Raw genomic sequence first — 23,779 nt, forward strand, 5'->3', positions numbered from 1 at the left:
TTCTTAGCAAATAATACACAAAGCTGGTGAAGCAGGGTGGCCTTGAGTCTTCTATACCTCGATTGTTGGAGACGAATGCCATAGTCGACCCAAACTACATCTCAGAGTAAAGTCGACTCAAAGTACAGCCATGGTCAGAAAGCTCTGCTGGGAAAGTGATGTGGAGGTCTTACCTTCATGATCCCATTCCAGTTGTCCCCAGTTGATACCCTAAAGAGGGTGAGGAAGGCCATTCCAAAGTTGTTGAAGGTAGCATGCCGACTTAGGCCTTCGCAAGGGTTTTCCTCGCTGCAGTCTACAAAAGAGCAAGGGTGAGTCCACGCTTAGCTACAAGCTTGGAGAAAGTTAAATGATGGCTTGGAGGTAGCTGAGGATTCCATCATCTGACTCCCAACATTCTCTTTTCTGAATAAAACCCCTTCTCCTCTCTCTTCATTTGCTCCCCTGGAACTCATGCTGACCCTCCCCTGGTTCTTTGGAGGTACCCACCAGATTCTGGCATTCCCTTGGCCTGGTTGCCTGGTCGCTGGTGGGAACTTAGTTGAGCTGGACAAGGGCGAGGTTGGGGTTCTCTCCCCTTATGCAAGCCATAGGAACACCTGGCTCTCAGCAGAGATAGGATGTTCTCTGGAAAGCCTGGTTGGCGTATTAAGAGGGTCACCAAACAACAGAAAAAGGAGAAGATGACTCACCTAATTTCCCAAATAATTCTACCCCCAGGGCAGCGTAGATGAAAAAAAGGAGCATAAATAGCAGGCCGAGGTTCCCCACCTAGAAAAGGAGATGGTCGAAAAATCAGAAGTAAGCTGATATCACAGAAGGATTTTTATCTTGCTTAGGTGGGATTTCCGGCCTTAACAAGAATCAGCAGAGCTTTCTCCAACCTGGGGTCCCCTGGGCAGTTCTAGAGAGGATGGGCAATGACTCATGCAAACACAACTGGGGGAATGGAGGTGTCCTTCCTTGCGTCTTACATCCACCTGAGTCTGTTGGAGAAGAAGCCAGATCTTCACTAAGTGAAAGGTAGGAGTTCAAACTACACCTGTATGGTGACTAACCAGCTTGCATGTCTTCCCAAAGCTTGCAAAGGTCTGTAGTATTAGAAGGATGTGCCCTGTCTCTTTGGGCCCCCTTCAACAGAACCTAAGACTGTTGGGCGTCTCCAGCCCCAGAGGGAATTCCCAGAGCTTAGACTGGCAAAGAGAGCCCCGGAGAAGTGGGAGTCAAGTCTTAGGGGCAGATTGGGGGGAATCCTATCAGTGAGGTCCTTCCTAATGCAGCATTCCCTGTGTGATGCAAAGTGAGACACTATGCCCTATGCCTAAGGCCTTGCACCCCACCCTCACCCCCAGGCACCTCTTCCCCTGACCTTGTGAAAGATCCTGGATGCCAAGAGAAAAGAGCCAGCTAACAGAATAACAGAGTTGGAAGGGACTTGTAGGTCATCTAGTCCAACCCCCTGCCCAAGCAGGAGACCCTATGCCATTTCTGACAGAGGGCAGTCCAGTTCCTTCTTGAAAGCTTCCAGTGGTGAAGCTCCCACAACTTCTGTATTCACAACCCCTTTCTCCTTGTTGAGGGGTCCCTGGTGCTCTTTGAGCTCGCTGAGTGTTAGTGCATTGACCAGCACTGATGATGTTACCCAGTTGGGTCATGAAACCTCTGCAAGAAAACTAGCAAGCTCAGAGAGCACCAGGGACCCCTCATGTCAACCCTGAGCTACAAATCTTCTCCTGTTCTGGTTCTCCTTCCCCTTCTTGCTTGACAGTCCGAAGCCACAGGCAAGAGGACTTCATCCCATCATCAATAATTATCGGCTCTTCCACAGTGCTCCAGACAAGGGCCTGGAAGCAGAAGTGGCCGTTCTCCTGCTGGGAGCCTTCAGCTACTTGAGAGGAGAACAGCTTGACAATGTCGAGGCTTAACAAAGGCGTAAGGCACTTGAGGAAAGAAGCGGGGTCCTTAAGAGAGAGAGAGACGGTGGTGGCTAAATTACAGTGAAGTCCAGTATGGGGAACCGATTCCGTTGCTTTTAGGGGACATAAAAAGAGAGGCTAAGTCTCTTCTCCAAGCTTCAGGTTAAGGGTGGGTGAGCCCACCTGGCACATTTCAAGGACCCAGGAGCCCTTGGAGAACTGCCCGCCCAGAGTCCCCCAGATCTGCCACCTGCCAGGTTTAGGGGAGAGAAGCTCATGCAGCCTTGCCTACCCACCCACCCACCAACCCCTGGTTCCAGGGTTGTAACAGGCGAGTAAAGGGGGAGATGCTGCTCTCCACTTGGATTTTAAGCAGCCCCGAAAACGCTTGCAGTCAATTTACGCAGCAGCCTTGCAACTGAAGTTACAGGACTGTAGAAATGCTGATTTTCCCAGGCTAGCGCCTGAGCGGTTCACCCTTGGGAAAAACCCATTTCCTGGGAGGTCCTCAGCTGCTCTCCCCCAGCACAGGGCTATGGGGCAGGCCGGATGTGCGGAGAGCCCTCGTCCGAAAAAGGGAAGAGCAGTGATAAGTGGGGTGAGCAGTGGCTGTGATGGGATCAGAGAGGGCAGCGTTTCAGCTGTCGGAGGCATTGGATTTTTATTTTTATTTTTAGGGGGGAGGGGTGGGGGAGGAGAGGATCTATCAGCATTTTTTCCCATCCTTGTCCCACATACGCTCCACTATCTCTCAAACATGTGGGCAGCCTGCAAATGTATTCCAGAGGGAGGGCAGCGTTTCTCTGGTCTGTTTTTGTCCCCAGATGCTCCTTCCCCTCTCATCCTCAATTTGATTGCTTGAGCTTTTGGTGCAGGCTTAGTCTGAGCCCCCTTTCCCCCAGAAGGCTTTCAGGGGGATGCAAAAGTCAGGGCCTCTTCCTGACCCCTCCGTGGCAGGTGTGTGTGTGAGAGAGAGTGAGATGCCTTGCCTGGCTGAGACTGGCTAATGCCCATCAGAGAGCATCTTCCGAAAAGCATCTCGCTGGTTGTGGGCTTTGCCTCCTTCCCCTCTGCAGGGGTTCAGAGCATTAGGAAGACTTTCGCAGGATGGTTCTCCTCTGCTCCAGGGCAGAGTGCAAAGGGGCCCCGGCATTTCATACCACGAGAATATCTATTCCGTGGCATCCCAGAGACAGAACTGAGGGGCGACCGTGGCTTGTCTTTTGTTGGGTGTGAGTGCAAAAAAGGGAAGCCAGCTTTGAAAAAGCTTTAGGACTTGTGGACTCAAAGCCATGGAGTCCTTATCTCAAGTGCTGAGTTAAAGAAAGAAAAAGAAACAAGAGGACTACATTTTGAGCTGCTGGAAGTAGAGTCCTCAGTGCAATTGGGAAATAATGTGTCGAGCTATCCCTCTGGGCATGTCATTTTTTTCCCCTCTTGGGGCGAGACAAAATTGAACATTTTGGGAAAGCTGGAGGCATGGGAGTTGAAAATATATGAGGAGGAGGAGGAGGGGGGGATCTGATGTTTAGAAGAGAAAGGAAAATTAACATCTGCACAGCTCCAGGGTTTACCTGTGGGAGGGCTTGAACCACCGTGTCCAGCAAGGCCCGCATCCCTGTGGCCATTTTCAGCAGCTTCAGCACTGGAAAGCAAAGGAAAGTGGAGTCTGGGAACAATGGAACCTCCCCATTCAGACGTAGCCCACCTTCCAATGGCAGACACTTCTGGGATACTCAGAGAAGCCCCTCACCTCTAGCAATTCTGAGCACTCTCATGATGCGGATAATGGTGGGGTTGATGGGGAGTGCGGCATTCATTTCAATCTCCTCGAGAGTGATCCCCATGATGGACAGCAGGACGATGGCCAGATCCAGCTGGTTCCACCTAAAAGGAGTGGGGCAAGGCACAGGGGCTGAGCTAACTCAACAGCCTGCAATGTGGTGATACCACCACCACCACCCCTTCCCCAAATGACATCACCACCATCCCATCTCCAACCTGTCCTTGAAGAACCTCCGGAAGCCAAAGGCCACCAGTTTCAAGATGGCTTCGACCACAAAGACGAAGGTGAACAAGTAGTTACAATATTTCAGGGCCTCTTCTAGAGACTGCAAGGAAACACAGGAGGGGTGGGTGGGTTGCTTGTTAGGGTCCATTAGTGACCGTGCAAAAGGAATTGAGGTATGGGATCTCCCATAGCAGTTAAACAATGTGAGCATGTCATGGGACCTCTAGACAAAGAATCAGCTGCCCTGCCCTTCATCGTGGAAGCTCCACCAGGATCCATCCATGACTTTCCTTCCTGCCTGCCTTCTGAAGAAGCTGCAACAAGTTCCTGGCATTCAGCCCTTGGCTGCCGGACACCCGGGATTGAGTGGCCCCTCCTGGCTTGCCCTTGAACTGCCAGTCCTGGGGTCCACCAAAGCTACGGGAGAGTCAAGAGAAGCTGCCTTTACCTTGGGTTGATCGAAGTGCTCCATGGACATTGTGATGACATTGACACCAATGATAAAAGTGATGAAAAGGTCCAGATAATGGCTGGTGCAGAGCGAATGGATGTATTTCCGGGTAGGTGAATAATCGGCGTAGTATGGGCGTCGTTGAGCTTCTGCAGGAAAAAACCCAACAAGGACCAATCAGCTTCCGGCAGCCTCCTCAGCCTTTTCCAACACAAGCCATGCTGGCGCGCAAAACCATGCGAGTTCTGTCCAAGGGGCATGCAGTCCATGGCTCTGTGGATTGTAGGTTTTGTAGTCAAGGCCACCCAAAGGCCGTGATGCTTTTCCTCTGCCCACTGAGACACAGAGATGGACTCAGTTATGCTGCAGAGTTCTTGGACGTGAGGTGAAGGTTTGCAAGCTCAGGAAACCTTTGTCTTCAAAGGCTGGGATCTTGCCTTTCCCAAAACTACGATTTGGGTGGAATTATTGGGGCATTTTATGAAACCAAAGCCTGGGGGGCTTCTTTAAAACAAGAGAGGGAGCAGAGAAATGATAGATTACAGCAAGCCAGCAATTGAGGAATCCTGTTCTCTTTCAAATGTGAGGACCACACAGTTTTCCCCAAGCTGGTGCTCTTCAGGGACATTGGGGTTCAATGCCCATAATTCCTAGCCAACGAGGATTATGGGGGATGAAATCTAATGCATCTCAAGGCACCAGACAAGGAAACCTGGTACAAGAATGGAAAAGTAGAAATCTCACACTGGAGGCTTCATTAAGATCAGAGGTGTCCAACCTTAGCAACTTTAAGACTTGTGGACTTCAACTCCCAGAATTCCCCAACAGGCCAGGGGAATTCTGGGCGTTAAAGTCTACAAGTCTTGAAGTTGGCAAGTTGGGACACCCATGATCTAGATGATTTGTTGGTCTTAGCATTGTGGTGTTGTTTAGGACTTTTCCCACCCCTTTTGGAAATCCTCACAAAAATTCGGAATTCTGCCTGTTATTCTCAGCCCGAGTGAGTACGGTCTTCCCCATTTGATTCTGGGAGATGCAGGCAGCTGGTTGTTAGAAGAAGAAAAAGAAAGAAAAAGTCTGGGTGAGCTGGAGTTAAGTCCTTCAGGGGCCCACCTAGTCATTTGCAATCCTCTGTTTCCTGCCCTTGACTCTTTTAATGCTTCCCAGCCGACTGTTACATCGCCAAGCATTTTGCTGATGCAAGACCCCGGCCAATCGGAATCTGCAAGCGGAACTAATCACATCAAAAGGAACCCGACTGACTGGTAACCCTTCGGCTATTAATCCCTCCCTTCCCTCCATGGCTAAAAAGGACATTTAAGTGTGTGTGTGTGTGTGTGTGTGTGTGTGTGTGTATTTTCCAGGCTAGCAGTCTGAAAGCCTCGCAAAGCAAACGGGGGCTTCTCTTTCCTGCCTGGCAGCCTTTGAGCTCTCAGGATAATTGGCAAGAGGCCGTCAATCAGCTCCTGAAGCCACACACGGCGGGCAGCATGCAACGAGTGGGGCTAATCCTAGCAACGGGGCATCTTGAAGCAAGGGGTGGATTTTGATCTTTGGGAGAAAAGGAAACGGGGGTTGGTGGGTGAGGGTCTGAGGAAGAGGCAGCGCTGCTGTGAGAGCTCTGCTTGAGCACCATGGAAAGATGGAAAGAAGACCAAACAGTGAAGGGCTGCTCCCCAGGAAAGGAGAACCGACTAAGAATATACTGGGTTTCCCATAGGTGCTTTTTCGAAAGGCAACTAAACCTTGTTTTTCCTAGAAGACGTTTTGCTTCTCATCCAAGAAGCTTCTTCAGTTCTGACTATAAATCCTTCCGTGCTCCACCATTCAGTCAGAACTGAAGAAGCTTCTTGGATGAGAAGCGAAACGTCTTCTAGGAAAAACAAAGTCCTGTTGCCTTTTAAAAAAGCACCTTTTGGACAACCATGACCTGGAGGGCTGAGAATCTCCAGAGACAACATACTGGGTTGGTTTTTGTGATCTGAGCAGCTCACTGGCTCACAGTGAAGATTTTCTAGGTTTGGGAAGCCCTAGATTTCTCTCCTGGAGATCTTGGGTAAAACAAAGGATTCTGAACTCAGTCAGCATCACTAACCAGATCAGAACTCCAATGTATGTGGAACTCAGTTGGAAGCTTGGATATCAAGCTCTGGTGCCGTATCTCTTGGTCTCCACCAAAACCTTGGAGCAAGAGCATCAGAGGAAACTCCATGCTCAGAAGGTATTTTTAAGGTGGCAGTAACCATCTGCCTGAGCATTGTCTCAGGTAACCCAGAGAGCTAATGCCTGGTCCATCAATCCCTATGAACCATCTCTCTTTGACCTTGGAAATTCTATCTGGTCCCTCACCTTGTGGGAAAGAGAGGTTCATGGGGAGCTCTCCATGGTGCTGCATCTAATGGTCCATCTGTCCCATTTTGCCCTTTAGGGGCAAATGTCCTACTTGTTTTCATCCCATCCTTGCTTCTTTCTCTTCTGATCCTTTGCTGTTGGTTGACCCCATTAGCTTCTAACTCATTCAGGTCAACAACTACCCATTCACTTCCTGTCTTTGAAATACTGGACTGTGGTTCTTGCTGAGTGTTAGGGGTCTGTTGGGGCTTACTCTTATCTTGTAGGTGCTGTGATGATGTCCTAAAGTATACCTAATGTTTCTGAGAGGAACAATTCTAATGACCACATTGGCTAATCCCTGATCTCCTTAAGGAAAGCCTTGATGAATTCTCAACATGTTCCTCCAGGGTTCTCCAGAAAAGAGTCTGAAGGCCAACTTCCCCTGATGTGATGCCCTGCAGATCTCTAGAACTACAATAGTTCTAGATGGTGATTAGGGGAATTATAGCCCAGGATATTTAATAGGTTCCAGTTTCAGGTGAATGTGTTGCTTCAATAGAGATACATGACAAAGTAGTGGTCTCCTTCTGACAAAGAGGTAGAACACATAGACATGACACACAAGCTGAAGAAAAAGGACACCAGGGATCTTGGTTGATCTCCCAAGTAGGTCAGAGGCAAGCAGAAGCTCTGGAGAGATCCCCAGCATGTGAGGAACATGCAGTTCCGGCTTGGGAACATGTTACATTGAAAGTACACTGACGACATAGGAAAAAGCATGACATCCACGCCACACCACGTTCCACCATGCATGCAATGTCCATTAGAAGAGATGCCAACTCATGCACTGCAGAAGGAGAATACAGAAGGTGCCGGGGAAGACATAAGCTATTTGGCGAACATAACTGCCCTCTTGATTACGGGGTCGTAGAACCAATGCACAGTCCCATTGAAGCCAATGCTTACACTGTTGCACAGACAAATAGGGGACAAACTGAGCCTATGTATTATTCTAAATAGTCTTCTGTTCCCCTTTGCTTGGTTTTATGAAGCTTAAGGCTGGGTCAAAAGCTCATGGGGACCCTGGCAGAAACCTGGGGTCAAGATTCCATCTGGGAATCAGATCCTTCTCTTTGGGCATAGAATGTGTCCCTGTGATCAGAAGCTCCCAGGTCTTCTACTCATCACCATTGGATGGTGGAAAATATGGACACATGTCTTGTGCAACATATCCCCAAATTATGTCATATGTTCTGGGTGCTATCCCTTGTTAGCAGGTAGAATCGGATCTTCTCTGACCTTCTTCCATGGTCCAATCTACTTTCCTACCTGCTTGGCTTTCAAAAGCCGATGACATGTGTGGACTTTGGCCAGAAAGACACAGGTTGCAGCTCCTACCCAATCCCAGAGGCCACCGGAGGGCTTTGGACCCATCGATCTCTAGTCCTGCCCACCCCCAAATCTGTAATTATGTCATTTGGTCCAATCCCTGCCCTACAAGGCCATGCTGTAGGATTGCATTCCCATCATCCCTGGAATTCTTTATCTACCACAGGGGCCTCCAAACTTGGCAACTTTAAGACTTGTGGACTTCAACATAGATGGCTGAGGAATTCTGGGAGTTGAAGTCCATAAGCCTTAAAGTTGCTAAGTTTGGAGACCCCTGCTCTAACACTCCAGCTTCCTCCTCTAACCTGCCCCTTGGCCTGTTGCCGTCACTGGCAAGGAACACCCTTGTCCCTACCTCTGGTTGCTCACAGACATACCCCACCAAGACACACAGAAGCTACAGAGTCTCAGCCACACATCAGATCTTTCTGAGCCTGCCCATTTTCTTTTTGAACATATATGCACCCTAATCCCTTGAATGAAAGCAGAACCCAAGAACTGAGCCCTTCTTCCAGGAGGGCTCTTGGCCTGTCTCAGTTAACAGAGTCTTGGTTGCTTCCTGGCTTCTTTCCCAGTCCTCCTTGGAACCTCAGAAGGTAAGTCCTGGGACTTCTGGCATGCCAAGAGGGTTTTCTGTTGAGCTACGGACCCTTCCCATCTCAAAATCTTTCCTCAATTTCTCTGGTTCCACCCAGTTTCTCCTGAATGTCTGAGCTGCTTCTTCTACAACTAACCATCTCCTGGTCTCCTCTCAACCAACATATTTTTCCCACTGTTGCTCCTTTTTTCTATTAAACGCTCCTGCCATCCAACCCTAATATCTCTTTCTTCTTGACTTTTCTCTCCGTGGTGTATCGATTCTTAAGCCCCTTGGGCAGGTAGCACAACACTCCTATTTCTCTGTTCAGTGCACTGTTGAAATGGGAAGGGGAAAAAAAAAACACATTTCAAACTATGATTAGATTTCTGCCTCGACTTGTGCAGAAACCTGCCGGAGGCCGCCTTCCGACTATCAAAATCTTTTACAGGCTGAACGTGCATCTCTTTTAATGGAGTCCATTTAGGGGAACACTCGTTTCCTGCCCTTGAAAAGGGGAGGCCTCCTCATTCCTTCCCTTCTGCTGGTTTTCCACGTGTATCTCTCGTGTGGCATGCAGGGCCCGTGGGCCAAAATCCTTCAGGAAATTTGCAGCCGCTTTTCCCCTGAAACCCTTTGGTGATGCTTTAAGTCGCAGGGGGAGAAATGGGGGGCAGCTGAAATCATCTTCAGACACAAAGCAAAACTGGGTGATCAAACTTCAAGCTTCACTCCTTGGTGATTTGGGGGTTCCAGCAGAGCCTCAAAACCCAGGCCTCGGAAATATGGAGGCTTGATCCTTTCAGACTCCCTAAGTTATGGTTCCTATGCAGCGAGTCCTCCTTGGGTGCCCTGGGAAAACAAGTCTTCCAAGGAGAAGGACCCTGAAACCTGGCTGTGGGGATGGAGAAGGGAGTCTCCTGCTCAGTGCTTTGACAAGTATCTCAATTAAGAGCTTTGGTTTAAGAAAACCGGGTCCTATAAAGCATGGAGGACTTGGATATCCTGCCTGCTTTAGGATTTATTTCACATCAGAGGTTGGCCTGTCTAGTCTCTAAAGTCCACTCTAAGTGATGATGTCTGTACAAACTTTCCATCTTAATATTCTGAGTTTGGGCAAAACTTTCTGCATGGTTCCCCACCTATAATTCTTTCCAGATGTTTATTAATATTTATACTTTATTCTTTGTTCTTCCAAGAACTATTTGCAATCATGGGATGGTGGCTGGGTTCTGTTTCACTCACAAGCTTCAGCCCATCAGTGACGCCCCTAGTCTCTCCCCCCACCCCTCCATTGCAAATGGCAAAAGAAATGGCAGGAGGGGGTCACCTCAAACATTTCCTCCTCCCTCGGGATCAAACTCTCAAGGCCAAGAATTAGAAGTAGACACCTCAGAGCTCAAATCTTTGTGGTTCTGAAGAAGCCAGGAGAGGAGAATATTTGCAGTTGAGGGTTGAAATGAAGGGTTCTTGGTGGTTTTCTTGCAGACATTTTGTGACCTAACTAGGTCACACCATCAGTGCAAGAAGAGAGTGGAGTTTGTGGAAAGGAAGAGGAGGAGAGGAGGGCTGAAGGGCCCTTTGTGCTCTCTGAATTTGGTTTTCTTGCAGACATTTCACTACCTAACATCATAGCATTGATTAGCATTGATGACATTACCTAGTTTGGGTAATGAAAGGCCTGCAAGGAAACAGCCAAGCTCAGAGAGCACCAAGGAGCCCTCAGAAGAAACTTGCACCCAATACCTCCTTGGGGGAACCTCCTGATGCTCCTGATGCTGAGCTGGGATGTTAAAAGAAGAACATCATGGAGCTGAGCCTCGTGCATCAAAGAAGAAAGGAGGAGCTACCTTCTGGCTCTTAAAGCATCTCCAAAGATGGGAAGGAAAAAGGTCTTTTGGGGTCCCATCACCAACCCAAAGAAAACCAGGCAATAAGGAGGAAGGTCGAGATGGGCGTTGGGAGCAGGCAAGTCTCAGAAAGATTGTGATTGTACCGCTGTCTACCGACCAGACATGTATATCGCCTTACTCCTGCGCTTTTTCTCCAGACGCCGCAGCCGTTTCTCCTCACGCCGCCGGGCCTCCTCAGCCTCCTGGTGCTGCCGACACTTGTGGAAGTTCTCCACCACCACCCCGACGAACATGTTGAGCACAAAGAAGCTGACGATGAGGAGGAAGGAAATGAAGTAGAGAAGCATCCAGAGGTTATGGTTCCGGCTGGGCTGGCGAGGCGGCCAAAAGGCAGCAGGAAGAGGGGAGAGATGGGGGTGGGGAGACAAGGAACAATGGCGTATGAGCACAATGGAGATGGAGCCCACCCTGAAGATGAGTGGCTGCCAAGGTCCAGGGAGAGGCAACCCTTCGACCTCCAAAGGTTGAGCCTGGCCGTTGGGCTCCAAAACAGCTGGAGCTTCCTGGAAAAGTTGGCATCTTGACCAGCTTACTGGTCAGTGCACCCTCCCCCATGGAATATGGCCAGGATGCCCCCATGGCATAATCAACTAGCTAGCATGGCTGCCTGAAATAATTGCATTCTCTTTTTGGACTATCGCCTGTTTGAGTTATTTCTGATTTCAGTTGCATGTTCTGCACCCCGACAGGATAACAACGGGGAGTCTAAGATTAAAAAAAACTCAAAGAAAAGACGTCATACTGAGAGGAAGGGAACTTTCCAAAAACAGTTTGGATCTGATAATTCTCTACTATCTTCGTTTTGCTCTCAAACTTAGTTGCACTGCAGGATGTAAAGTCACGTTAGGCAAATTTGTTTTCCAAAAGGGAAAGACTCGAAGGCTCTGGGGCTGCCTTTAACTTGTTTAATGGAATGGCTGGACAAGCATCCCTGGGTCAGGGTGGAAGTGGGTGGGAGAAGGCATCATGGGGATTCTAGGAGCTGGAGAATCAGCCCAACTGAAGGTGAGGCCCACCTGGGGCAGCATCCTCTGTTCAGGAGGTATCCACCAGGTAAATCTCTCCAGCAATGTTTGAATGACATCATCCCTAACTAAACCATGATGGATCATCATCATCTGAATGTTACAGGTTCTCCTGCTTGAGCAAGAGGTTGAAGTCCTCCAGAGTCCCTTCCAACTCTGTTATTCTGTTATCTTCTTCTTCTTCATCATCTGTGTGGGTCATTTATCACCTAATGGTTATCCCCCCTTGTGAATGAATGACCAGCACCTGAGCCAGGATGTCGACCCTATTGTTGATTGCCAATCATTGAGCTGCACATGCACGTGGGAATGAGTCTTTGAGTAACTCCCCATGAAAACTCTTAGGACATTTAGTGTCTACCTGTTGGTCAATCCCCACGGCATCCAATCCGTCATACATGATGTTCACCCATCCATCTTTGGAAGAGAGGACGAACAAGGACATCAGGGCCTGTGAAAGCGAAGAATGCTGTTTATAAAAGTGGAATTTTCAGTTTCTGCTTAGCTTTCAGTCAACCGATAAATCAGATCCCCCTCCCCAGGATCTATGTGATACTTTCCTGAGGGAAAATAAATATGGATAGATATAATCCACATAACTCAAAGCTCTTTGGGGTCCTTCATTGTTTTTAAGAAGACCAAATGTTTGAGAACTGCTACTCTAGAAAAAGAAAATGTTTTTTTCTTCAACCCTGCAGAAGGAAGTGGCTCTCTCCTGTCAAGGTGCCTGCCCTTGGTACAGCATCTCTCTAGAGACCCATAGGGATCCATCTTAAAAATGTGCAGAAAAACCCTGAAAACAGGGCAACCCTCTCAGGCCTCGGGAGAGGCAGGGATGGTGCCCTCAGAAGGATTTTTCTAATTTGGCATGGAGCCTTCCTTCTGAACATCCATCATCTGCATTCTTTGGTTGTTGTTCCTCACTTTTAAAATTGTAAGACACCCAGAGTGTCTCGGACTTTGGAAGCCTCTAAAGTGTAACATTCAATTAAAAATTCAATTAAGTTTAGAAGATAGGGAAGGTGGCTTGGCTGGAGAAACTTCCTTTCTGTCCTCCTTCTCCTACTCCTCTTACCTGCCCCAAATTGTCGAAGTTATACTTCCGCCGGACCCATTTGTAGTGGGCTTTTCTGCAGTCGGTTTTAGTGGAGATGTTTCGGATGTCAATCCCCTCACAGTAGTAGAACTTGCCCTTGAAGAGCTGGGAGAAAACCGAATAAAATCAGCAGGAGAGGTGGAAGATTTGACTTCAGCTTTGACTTGGCAGGTGGCCTAGATTTTGGGAAGACCTTCAGGAGGACTGGAGGACTGGGAAGAGCGGTTTGACCACAGAGGAGATCTGGGTGTCCTATCAGAAACAGGGTCAAGGTTTCCAGTGTGAGAACAGCCATCTTGCACCACTGGGACCTGAACTAGGGAAGATCTACTTGACTTTGTTAGATGGTGCTGAGTCATGGCTGTTGAGGAATCATCCAAGCAGGAAGGTATGATGGTCTTTACAACCAGGGAACATCCAGGATGCAGGGGGTTGGTCAGTTTCAGAAGACAGATCTCAAGGAGTCCCTGTCCTATCCTGGACTGTCCCTTGGAGGTTTCTTTTATGATCCAGGAGAAGAAGGAAGAGTGTTTTCCAGACCAAAATATGAAGGATCACAACTCTGTCAAGGTTTAAGAAGGGGGCAAGTGGGTCTCAGCTCCTCAGATCTTGGGGAACATCCTCTGAAGTCTAAGTCTCACGTTCAGGCCAAGCCAAACGAAGGACCCCCAAGGAGAAGGAGACCAAGAAACCTTTCAGTGGATCTTGCTCAGCAAAAGGGGGTGTGGTTGGAAAGTCTTACCTGCACCCCCAAAATGCCAAAGATGATAAAGAAAGCACAACAGATCAGGACAATGTTGCCGATAGGCCGGAGAGAAGAGATCAGCGTCTCGACCACGAGTTTCAGACCTGGAGCTCTGCTGATGACCCTGGAGAGGAGAGAACACCTCCTTTTTCCATCCCAATTCCAAACTCCCCAAGAAATATTCAGTCCTCCAGAGGACGCTGACAGTTGGGAAGCAACGGAGACCTTTGAAGCCATATTTTATAACTGTTGGTCAAGGGTGAAATCCAAAATTTTTCCCTACTGGTTCTGTGAGCGTGGCTTGGTGGGCGTGGCAGGGGAAGGATACTGCAAAATCCCCATTCCCTCCCCACTCGGGGGCCAACCAGAGGTGGTATTTGCTGGTTCTCTGAACTACTCAAAATTTCCGCTACCGGTTCTCCAGAACCTGTTAGAACCTGCTGCATTTCACCCGATTCTGGTTCTCTTCCTCCATCCCTCATTTTTGATTGCATGCAATGATGAAAAGGAGAGAGCAAACGGAGGAAGTCCAGCTTGGATCCTTGAGGATGCTGCTGGTTTGGAGAAGTTTGGGTCCTTAATGCCTTCTCTTGCAGTGGAGAGGAAGACCTCTCCTCTGATGCCCAGAGGGACTCGTTTAGGGGTATCCCACTTTGTAGGACCCAGAAAATGTCTCCAGACTTGAAGTTCACCTAATCAGTGTTTTCAGATGCCATTGGAGACTTTCCCCCCTTGGTCATGATGGACCTTGGCTGGCCTTCTGATATCTGAATCTCTTCAAATACCCAGCCAGTCCCAAGAGCCATCTCTCCCTAAGAATATCCTAGCACAAACGTCACCCCAGCAAGAAACAGATGGACCAGTTGTGCACCATGGCTGTTTCTTAGTTTATTTCCACCAAAGCAATGAAAGACCCCTGCCGGGTTGTTTTTTTGGGTCTAGTTTTGCATTTTTTGTGGTCATGATGTGAAGCAGCAGACTCCCGCAGAGAGCAGAGAAGAATTTCCCCAGTACGTTTCCCTCCTCCTCCTTCCTCCTACTCGCTTCTCCTCCTCCTCCAGCTGCCTCGCTTGTTACTTGACGACAAACAAAAAAGACCAGCTCCCTTTCGCCTGGCTTCAGATATCGAAAGTGCCTTCCTACTTTTGACTTTCCAGCAAGCTAAATTGCTCCTCTGTGGTTCTGAACACAAAACATCTGCAGATGCTGGGAATTCTCAAATTATTACCCATCACAGCTGGAATGCAAATCCACTCCAGGGCAATGTGCCTGCTGGGCCCCTGTCTCTGCCACCCTGCCTGAGACCCCTACCCTTCCCTTAGGGGCTGGGGCTGGTATTCCTGGAACTGCTACGAGGTTTGTCATGGAGCATCTTCAGCGATTTGGACCCCAGAACTGCTTTGAAAAGATCTAGAAATGCTGGGAAAAAACAGTATTTGTTTTGTTCACCAGGCACGATTATGCGACCTACTGCAAACAAGGGCGACCTTTCTACCGTACCTGCTGGGAAGAATGAGGTGCTTTGGCTTTCGAGACAGACACATGTATGTAGCTGCTAAACAGGAAAGACATGCATGCTAATCTATGCACCATAGGACCCCGTGCCAGAGACTGCTGGAAAGTGAACGCTGAGTTTTTGCATTCACGGTCACATTGCTTTTGTCCTTCTCTTGATACGCAACAGAATCAGCAGGCTCAGTTCAAAGCAAAACAGACAGAACCAGCCAAATCACTAACTGATGCGTAGGGTGCCTAGAGTTAATTAAAGCACCGTGCCACATTTGGATGCAATTTGGAAATGACCAGGAATGCAGCAGCTTAGTCTTTGTTCTAGAGCCAAGAGGCATTAAGAGAGGTCTATCAGTTCCAAAGGGAGAACTGTAGCTCCCCAAGTTCTAAACGAATCTTCAGAGTCCTCCAAGGCTCTCAGACCAAAGAATTTGCCGCTGAGAAAATGTTTGAGAAGAGACTTTGAGTCTGTTTCTTAGCAAAAGTTGGTTTGGGGATCCAAATGGTCTCCTTAACTGTTTGTTCAGGTGTGGGGGCCTGAGTTTTCGCCTGCCATTCCTGGGGAGGAAGTGATTAGCTCAGGTGCCTCCTGCTTTTCTGGAGGCCAACAAATACCGTAAGGGTCTCAGGGTGCGCAGCAGCCGAAGTACTCTCAGGATCCCTAAAATCTTGGCTCCGCCTGCTGATGCCATGGAAACGATGATGTCAATGATGGACACAAAGACCAGGATTCCATCCAGGACGTTCCAGCTGCTCTGGAGGTAGGTGTGCTCCCCAGAGAAGAAGCCAAGAGCCACCACCTAGAAGGAGAATGGAAGAGGCACGGATGTTCATGTGACATTGAAGCTCAAGAACCATTTCACTGGAAATGAGACAGAATCTGGACCGGAACTATTTAGGAGGGGGGAGGAGGTCTTTGCAAAGAGTAAAAGCCAACCACAATCTTCCACCACTGCAGAAAATTGGCTTGTGGTTAACGTTTCTGCCAGATGCGAGAAAAATTGGATGCAATTTCTGTTACAATTGGGTCTCCCTCAAGAATATCCTCCTTCCCCTAAATGAAAGTAATAAAATGGATAATTGTCCCTCCTTGATTTATCCTCCCACTCAGTAGAATGGCTGGGCTGACTTTTACTGTATAGTAATCCAAGGGGAACCAATTGGAAACGCAGCGATGGTACCTTAACCATCATCTCAGCAACAAAAATGGCCGTAAAGATGTAGTTGGAGACACTCAAGAATATCCGTTCCTGCAAAAAAGGAGAGAAACCAGAGAGTTGAAATCCAATCTGGCAAAGGACTCGACCCCTCATCCCAGGAAATCTCTGTGAACCCCCTCCTAAGTTCCTGAATTCAACCCGCCTTCTGTGCCAAAACTGCCCAGCTCACTGATCATCCTGGTAAATCCTTTCTCTACCTTATTTACCTTGAAGGGGTTTTATGAAAATTCCTGTTTGGAGTTCAAGTCACGCAGCCTGAAGCTGCTTAATCATATTTGGGTGGTTTGGGAGTTGGTGTTTTTAATTGCAGGGACATTCAGCCAAGTCAATTTGAGGAGAGTCGGCAGCTAGCCTCTGTCTTGGGGAAACACATAGATTTACCCCAAATAATTCCTCTATTCAGTTTCAGAAGAGTTGTCAGATTGCCCAGCAGCTCAGCACAAGGCACCTTGACTCTCTGACAAGCAAAGATGCAGCTGAGATCCTTCCTGGACAGGAGGAAAAGACGTGGGAAAATTTGCCTTTCGGAAAATCGTCCTGACACTGAACTGTGTCCTTTTGACCGGACAGGATAGGATCCATCGTGCTGAGCAAAAACCTGAAGACTAACAGCCTTCACCTGGGAGGGGGATCAGGCTTCTGCTTCCCCCTCCGAACATCTGGAAGCTCACCGTGCTGTTGGGATCGATATCCGGGCGCTCCAAGGCGATGGTGATGCAGTTGAGGAAGATGAAAACCAGAACCACGTGATCAAACATCTTGTGTGCGATGACTTTCTGGCAGTTGGCCCGGAGGCTGAAAGGAAGGCAGGTGGGCTGGTCAGCTGCCCCCCCCCCAGGACCCCAAACATTCCTCTACTTTTAGGCCAATAGGAAAAGGGCATCAAGTGCTCCACACCTGCCCCTTTTGGTTAGCTGAGCTGCAGACCCTGCCGGACGCCTTGATATTTATAGCACATCACAGCCCCCAAATTTAGGAGGTCCTTCTCTTTAGCTCAAGTTAATGCTCTTCCCCACAGCTGCCCTGCGAGGGAAATCCAGGAAACCCCCATATGGAACCTGATACAGCCCCTGTGATACGGGGGCCCTAGAAGCCGCAGCCCCTGTTATTCTATACGGTCAGTTCCACAGGGACATTCAGCATCAGTTTACTACCCTGCTTTGATTTAAATTTCCAGGGCAACTTTTATTGGCTGTTAAATAATCAATAATCATCAATACATCAGTAATCAATAATCAGTTTTCAATAATTTTCTGATCTGGTCTAGTTAATGAGGATGACATCGATCTTGCATGTCCAGTGATGTTCCACTACCGCCTCCTACTTATAGTTGAGTGAAGTAGGGAGGTGTCCGTTTGAACCTCTCCCAAATGTTGTTTAGATATTCTGGACTTTAAAAAAAAAAAAAGCTTCTCCTTGTTTTAGCAATAGCAATAGCACTTAGACTTATATACCGCTTCACAGTGCTTTTACAGCTCTCTCGAAGTCAAAATATTGCCCCCAATCGACTGGGTCCTCATTTGACCCACCTTGGAAGGAGGGATGGCTGAGTCAACCTTGAGCCTGGTGAGATTTGAACTGCCAAATTGCTGGCAGCGGCAGTCGGCAGAAGTGGCCTGCAGTACTGCATTCTAACCACTGTGCCACCACGGCTCTTGTGTTTTACGTACACAACAGCTCCTGCACACCTCCATCAAGGTCACCTTCCTTACTCTGTGTGTTGGCCTTGAGGAGACCAAGATGGAGTGTATGGAAACCTCCTGGAGATACCAGAAAGGATGTCCAAAGAAGGACATTAAGACTTGCTCGGTTCAGTCCAAGGGTCAGCACAGGAAAAGAACGAGCCCTTACCGATTTTGAGGGGAAAACAAATAGAGGGACCAGTCCTCATGATTCTTGCACCATTTGGGCTTGTAGGGCTCCAGGTTCTTGCGGATTCTATAGCAGAAACTCTGGGGGGAGGAAGAAGAAGAAAAGAAAGGAAGCCCCCTTTGCAAATCTAATCCCAACAGGCGTCCCTCTCTACCCCCCTTTCTGGCAGGCAGTGGAAGCTTGCACCCAGGGCCATGGCTGGGTTGGCTTGCAAATCTCCACAGGTTTGGGATTGACACCTGTCCCTGATCAGCTGGAGGATTGTAGGTATGTCACAGGACTTCCTTTTAACCAGTTGTGGGGTCTTCTCTTTCTACCTTACAGGAGGCAAAATTCCCCACCCCCACCCTGGACCACTCCAGACGTTGTTGGAGGGTGGGAGTGGCTGGAGGCCCCCTTGCCTCCTGGATGAGCTGGCCTCTGGCCTCACTTGGAGGGGGAGATGAAGAACAAAGGCTGCTTCAGACTTACGTCTTCCATGTTGTCATCGTAGTCGAAGGGATCCTCTTTGCGGCCATCCAGGTGCAGGTAAAGCTCGCTAGGCACCTGCAGCATCTTCCCGTTGCAGTCCTGGTACTCGAGGGGCAGCATGGCTATCGGAGGGTGCACCCCGGGCACCTGGAGGAGTTCTGGCAGATCCAAGCCGCCCCGGCAGTCCAGAGCCTCTGCCCGGTGGTGCAGTGGGGGCCGACTGAGAGTGCTGAGCTTGGTCTCCTCGGCTTCATCATCCGTGCTGCCTTTGCCCTCCCCCGAGAGCAAGGACTCTCGCTCGCTGCACTGGGTCTTCTTCTTGAGGCTGGGGGCCCGGCCCAGACTGTTCCAGCTCGAGCGGCGGCTGCCCCAGTTGGCACAGGGGGAGCTGCGGAGGCTGGACTGGGAGAGGGGAGGAGACCAGGTCAGGCTTTGGCAGGGAATCCTTGGAAGTGTAGTCCCCACTCCAGAAGGTGCCAGGCTGGAGAAGACCTCTGTCCTACTTCATCCTCCCAGCTCAAAGAAGCACCAGGGCTTCAGGGTTTCCTGGCTGGAGGTTTCTCCTCCACCTTCTTCTCAGCACCCACCTGCCCCAAATGGAGACTGTTCCCCTATCCCACACCTTCCCGGCCCTGCCAAGTGGGCTACTTCTTGGAAAAATACCAAAGATTTCTGGTCAAAGCTGAGCGGGTCCATTGAGACGTTGCTGCCCCTTCTGGAGTCCCCAAAAGGGTAGGCCGAGTCCATGTGTGGAGACCCCTTTGGGGTGGGCATGGGGGTGGCTGCTGTGTGCATGATGATGGGCGGGGGCATGCTGCCCTTGCCCTCCAGGTGGCCATTGGGTGTGACAGCCAATGAATACATCTTCATCTCTGCAAGGGAGGAGACAGGATCTTCTCAGCAATCTCTGGGCAAACTAATCCAGAGTTGGAGATCTTTTGAAGCTACTTCTGTCCTTGAACCACTTCTAGTCCAACCCTCTGCCCAAGCAGGAGACCCTATACCACTCTGGACAAATGGTTGTCCATTTCTCTGAGGGACAAAACAGAATTTCTTGGGGAAAGAAAAAGAGAAGCAAGCAGTGAAGTCCTGGTTGGCCCCATCTTCTTGCTTCCTCTAATGACCCTCCAAAAGTCAACCTCTCCACCCAACCTGGCTGTCCAGAGCTTTGATCTTTCCCCTCGGATGGAAAGTGAAGCCCTCAATGGCTGCCTTCCCCAGCCAGCCATCTCTCCTCACCAGAAGCATGGAGTTCCTTCAGCTTCTCAAGCTCTTCCTCAAAGTTGGTCGATGTTTTGTCTTCATCTGTGTCAGATCTGTTGGCATCACCCTGAAACGGCCCCCAAATAAAATAGAACAAACAGTTGGCGAAAGATTTGCAATTACGTGAGGTGAACGAAGCTGTCTGGAGACAAAAACCAAATCTTTGTCCTAGGTGCTATAAACATTTATTTTAAAAAAGACTTATTTCACAGCTCCTTGGTTTAGCGTTCCTAACTCCTCCTGGAAAACACAAGGTCTGTTTGGAATAAGCCCTCCGGAGAGTTTGCATGCAACAATTCTTTCGACTGTTGAGCAATAATGAGATTTTTTCCAATTTCCATCCTCTACCATGTGCCTGTCCCGTGTTCTAGCTTGTTCCTCTGGTTGAGGCCCTCCCAAATTTAAATGCTGCCGATTAGAGCATTCAAAAACAGAGAACTTTTTCCTCTCTGCATAATTTCATCGATGTCCCAATTACTGGCCTATTTCTAGGCCCAGAAGATTCCAAGATCCTCTTTTTTTGGAGGACGGTGAGGATTTTAAATAGTTCATCTTTTTCTTCAAAGGCCATGTTCTACCTGCCTACGCTTTCTTTGCCTGTGATCTCTTGTGTTTAGGGGAGCCCTTCTTGCTTGAATTTGGTGAGACGTCTGCTGAAAATGGAACACAGGAACTTCTCCTTTGTTTAGTGACCGTTTGAAATTACGACAGCACTGAAAAAAGTGACCTATGACCGTTTTCACGGGATGACTGTTACAGCATCCCCGTGGTCACGTGATCCAAATTGAGACGCTTGGCAACGGACTCAGTTTATGACGGTCACAGCGTCCCAGGGTCACATGGTCCCCTTTTGCGACCTCCTGATGAGCAAAGTCAACAGGGAAGCCAGATTCATTTTACAAACCGTGTCACTAACTTAACAACCGCAGTGATTCACTTAAGAACTGTAGCAAGAAAGGTTGTAAAACGGAGCAAAACTCTCTGAACAAATGTCTCACTTAAGCAGGAGAAATGTTGGGCTCAGTTGTGTTTGTAAATCGAGGATTATATATACTGTTTATATATATATCGATAAGCTACATAAATTAGATAAATATATAACTAAATGAAAGGCCGTTATTTTTTCCTTTGTTGCGTGTTCTTCTATTTTAGTTGTTCAATCCTATCGATAGCAAGGCTTCTCTTTTTCAGTGTTGTGTCAGATCAACTTATATCTTAATAAATTGTATTTTTCATTTATGTTCCTTGGAATCATCTGTAATAAAAAAAAATATTTATGGTTTTGAGATTTTCAAAATTTTCTAGATCTTTGGATGAAATTTCTTTCCAGTACTTTGTGTTATTGGGTTTTTTATTTTTAATCTCACTACCCCGGATGAAAAAATAACTTCCTTCTCTGTACCATTTCCAACATTTCCTGTGACATGATTTATCCACCTTGGCAATTGTTGGTGGACTTATAGGTACTCTCCGCAGAATGTTTTGTACTAAATTTCCCTCAGATCATAACTCGGTGTCAATGTCATTGATTTCCCCACCCCCACCCCCCAATAAATCTGCCTCAGGGCCCTTTTGAAACAGATCGAAATCCTCTTGTCCGCACAGCAGGTGTGCTCGCAAAGCTTCCTCTGATGATCCAGTGAATCAGAAATATTAAAAACCTTCAGAGAAACCGGAAGTAGAATCAGAATACAAAGCCGTAGAGTTGACACGAGTCTCTGTGGGCACGTCTAAAACCTGCATCTGGTTGCAACCTCTGGATCTGGGGGTTACATGCCACCCCCCACCCCCGAATACCACTTGATCTAACCTAAGAGAGCTAAGGCGGAAGGAGCTGATGGACGGAGCTTTCCTGCTATCTAACGGCTGTTTCGGCTTCTTTCTTAAGAGGAAATGAAAAGGACATTTGCCGGACATTTAAATCACAGCTTCAAGGGGTGTCATCACCACCTCCGAATCCTCTTCCCTCCTCTGCGGTTCGCCAAGCCAATAATTACATATTTATGCCGAGCAGAGGATGGGGCTGCCAGTCCCTAGTTCTGCAGAATCAGGCCATTTATGTGGCCAAGAGACTGGAAAATCTGGAAGACAACTCTTCATTACATAATAACTTATTTTGCTGAGTAAATTAATGGGTTGTGTTCTGGTGAACACATCTGCAAAGGAGGGTTCCCCCCCCTCTCATATTTGGAGCTAGGATTCTTTGCTTCACTGGGGGGGGTGTAGGAGGGGCGGGCAGGATGTCAACCAATTCTTGCCCCAATAAGACCCTTGGCTCTTAGACCCCACCTCCTCCTCTGCTTAGCTGTTGACTTGCAACCAACTCAAGCAGCTCGGCATCTGGAGGCCAGCAGAAACAATGGGTATTCTAGGCCTCTCCTGAAAAGATGCCCTCTCCTGCTTGTCCAGTGCCAGCCGAGCAGCCAAATGTTTCCAGATGGTAGCTGCCAACCCGAAACCCTGGGATAGAAGCTGAAGCCAAAAATGCTGGAGAATCGGCGGATGAATGGAGATCAGGAGGAGAGTGATGGATACACAGCTGTGGGGCTGGTGGAATTGTTCCTGATTGGTGGTCTCGGTTATTATTGTTGCTTATTTAGGGAAAAGCCATTGAAGAGATGGAAATGAAACTGTGGGTGGCAGATAGGGCCACCGTGTTCCCAGAAATTCTGGGCTACTATCCCAGAGAACCATGTGCTGACCTCTTCTGCCTGTTGCCCTGGCTATCTCTGAGCACAGATGTGGAGAAAATTGGGAGGATGGGTCTGTAGCACACAGGGATTCCAGAGAGACCCTGGCCAAGAACAGGCACTGGTGCAAAGCAGAGGAACAGTGTGCGCTTGTGGGTCACAGCACAGTGCATGGGGGCAGACTTGCCCTAATGACATTCCTTCAGGCCACATAGCAGGGGTCTCCAAACTTGGCCACTTTGAGACTTCTGGACTTCAACTCCCAGATTTCTCCAGCCAGCAGAATTCTGGGAGTTGAGGTCCACAAGTCTTAAAAGTAGCTAAGGTTGGAGAGGCCTGCTTTGTATGGCTCATTCTGGTATCAGCTCCTTCGAAGGCTGCAAAATATATCCAGGGCCATGATGGTGGAACCACAAGACAGGGAGAGGTGGAGGCTGCAAGGAAGGAGAGCACCTGAAGACAACAGCAAGGCCTTTGGACGAGAAGGGAAGGCTGAAGCAAAGTTCATCTTGGGAAAAAAATTAAGTGTTGCCATCCCAACATCCCGAAAGGATACAAGCTGCAAAATGTTGGGTTTTACTTAACACCTTAACAAAAAAGGGAGGGAGAATGAGCTAGGAGAGAATTGATGGCATTTTCCCATCCCTGGTAAGCTCCATTGTTGACTGATTCTGCACTTTCTGCTTTTATCACCAATTGTTGGAAAGGAAGCCTCAGAGGGAAAGGCTGGAATTCACATGAGATGGATAGATGTGATTCTTATGGATCTCTCAAAGCCAATGGCCATGAGAATTGGGGGGGGGTTGACTAGAAGGCCTCCGAGGTCCCTTTCCAAGTCTGTTATTCTCTTATTAAAGCGAACGTCACATTTGATGGCACTACCACTGCCTTAGTTGCCCTGCTCATGGGTTTCCCAAGAGGATCCAACTGGCCACTTTGTGGAGAAAAGGAAGCTTTGGATGAGTTTGCTCTCTAACTTATGTTTTCTAGTTATTATGAAAAGAGCAGATTTTGAGTGGCTAGAGAAGGCGAAGCTGCCAGAGCTGATTTCAAAGAATAGGAAATCAATAGTTAGCAAAAGCTCCACAACTCACAGGAATCTGGGAAAGGCTCAGACGATAATAACATTGTCAGCCGGCCTCCCCAGACAGGAGCCAACCAGAGGCTGAATTCTCAGCCAAATTGGCCAAAGGCTGGTGGGTAGCAGAGGATGAAATGAAGACACAAGTGCCACGATGGATGGAGGCTCTCTCGGTGGGAAAGAACAGGAAGGTATAATCTTGTTACTGCAGTTGCA

The 23,779-nt window shown here is 48.5% G+C and overlaps 1 protein-coding gene across 1 annotated transcript in view; it reads right to left on the reverse strand.

The window, feature by feature from the left end:
- CACNA1H (calcium voltage-gated channel subunit alpha1 H) overlaps positions 1-23,779 on the reverse strand; it is a 132,366-nt gene that overhangs the window by 4,103 nt on the left and 104,484 nt on the right. The window contains exons 15-31 of the mRNA XM_070955121.1: positions 19,769-19,859; positions 19,193-19,401; positions 18,530-18,931; positions 18,038-18,138; positions 16,858-16,981; positions 16,148-16,216; positions 15,582-15,766; positions 13,455-13,581; positions 12,692-12,817; positions 11,978-12,067; positions 10,689-10,902; positions 4,376-4,527; positions 3,918-4,027; positions 3,670-3,803; positions 3,491-3,561; positions 693-771; positions 174-295 (exon numbers count right to left, since the gene is read on the reverse strand). Of these exons, the coding sequence (XP_070811222.1) occupies positions 174-295; positions 693-771; positions 3,491-3,561; positions 3,670-3,803; positions 3,918-4,027; positions 4,376-4,527; positions 10,689-10,902; positions 11,978-12,067; positions 12,692-12,817; positions 13,455-13,581; positions 15,582-15,766; positions 16,148-16,216; positions 16,858-16,981; positions 18,038-18,138; positions 18,530-18,931; positions 19,193-19,401; positions 19,769-19,859 (2,406 nt within the window). The remainder of the gene's footprint in view (positions 1-173; positions 296-692; positions 772-3,490; positions 3,562-3,669; positions 3,804-3,917; positions 4,028-4,375; positions 4,528-10,688; positions 10,903-11,977; positions 12,068-12,691; positions 12,818-13,454; positions 13,582-15,581; positions 15,767-16,147; positions 16,217-16,857; positions 16,982-18,037; positions 18,139-18,529; positions 18,932-19,192; positions 19,402-19,768; positions 19,860-23,779) is intronic.

This window comes from Pituophis catenifer, unplaced genomic scaffold (assembly GCF_029215685.1).
Source record: "Pituophis catenifer annectens isolate HBS135680 unplaced genomic scaffold, rPitCat1.0.hap2 SCAF_16, whole genome shotgun sequence".
NCBI classification, from domain to species: domain Eukaryota; kingdom Metazoa; phylum Chordata; class Lepidosauria; order Squamata; family Colubridae; genus Pituophis; species Pituophis catenifer.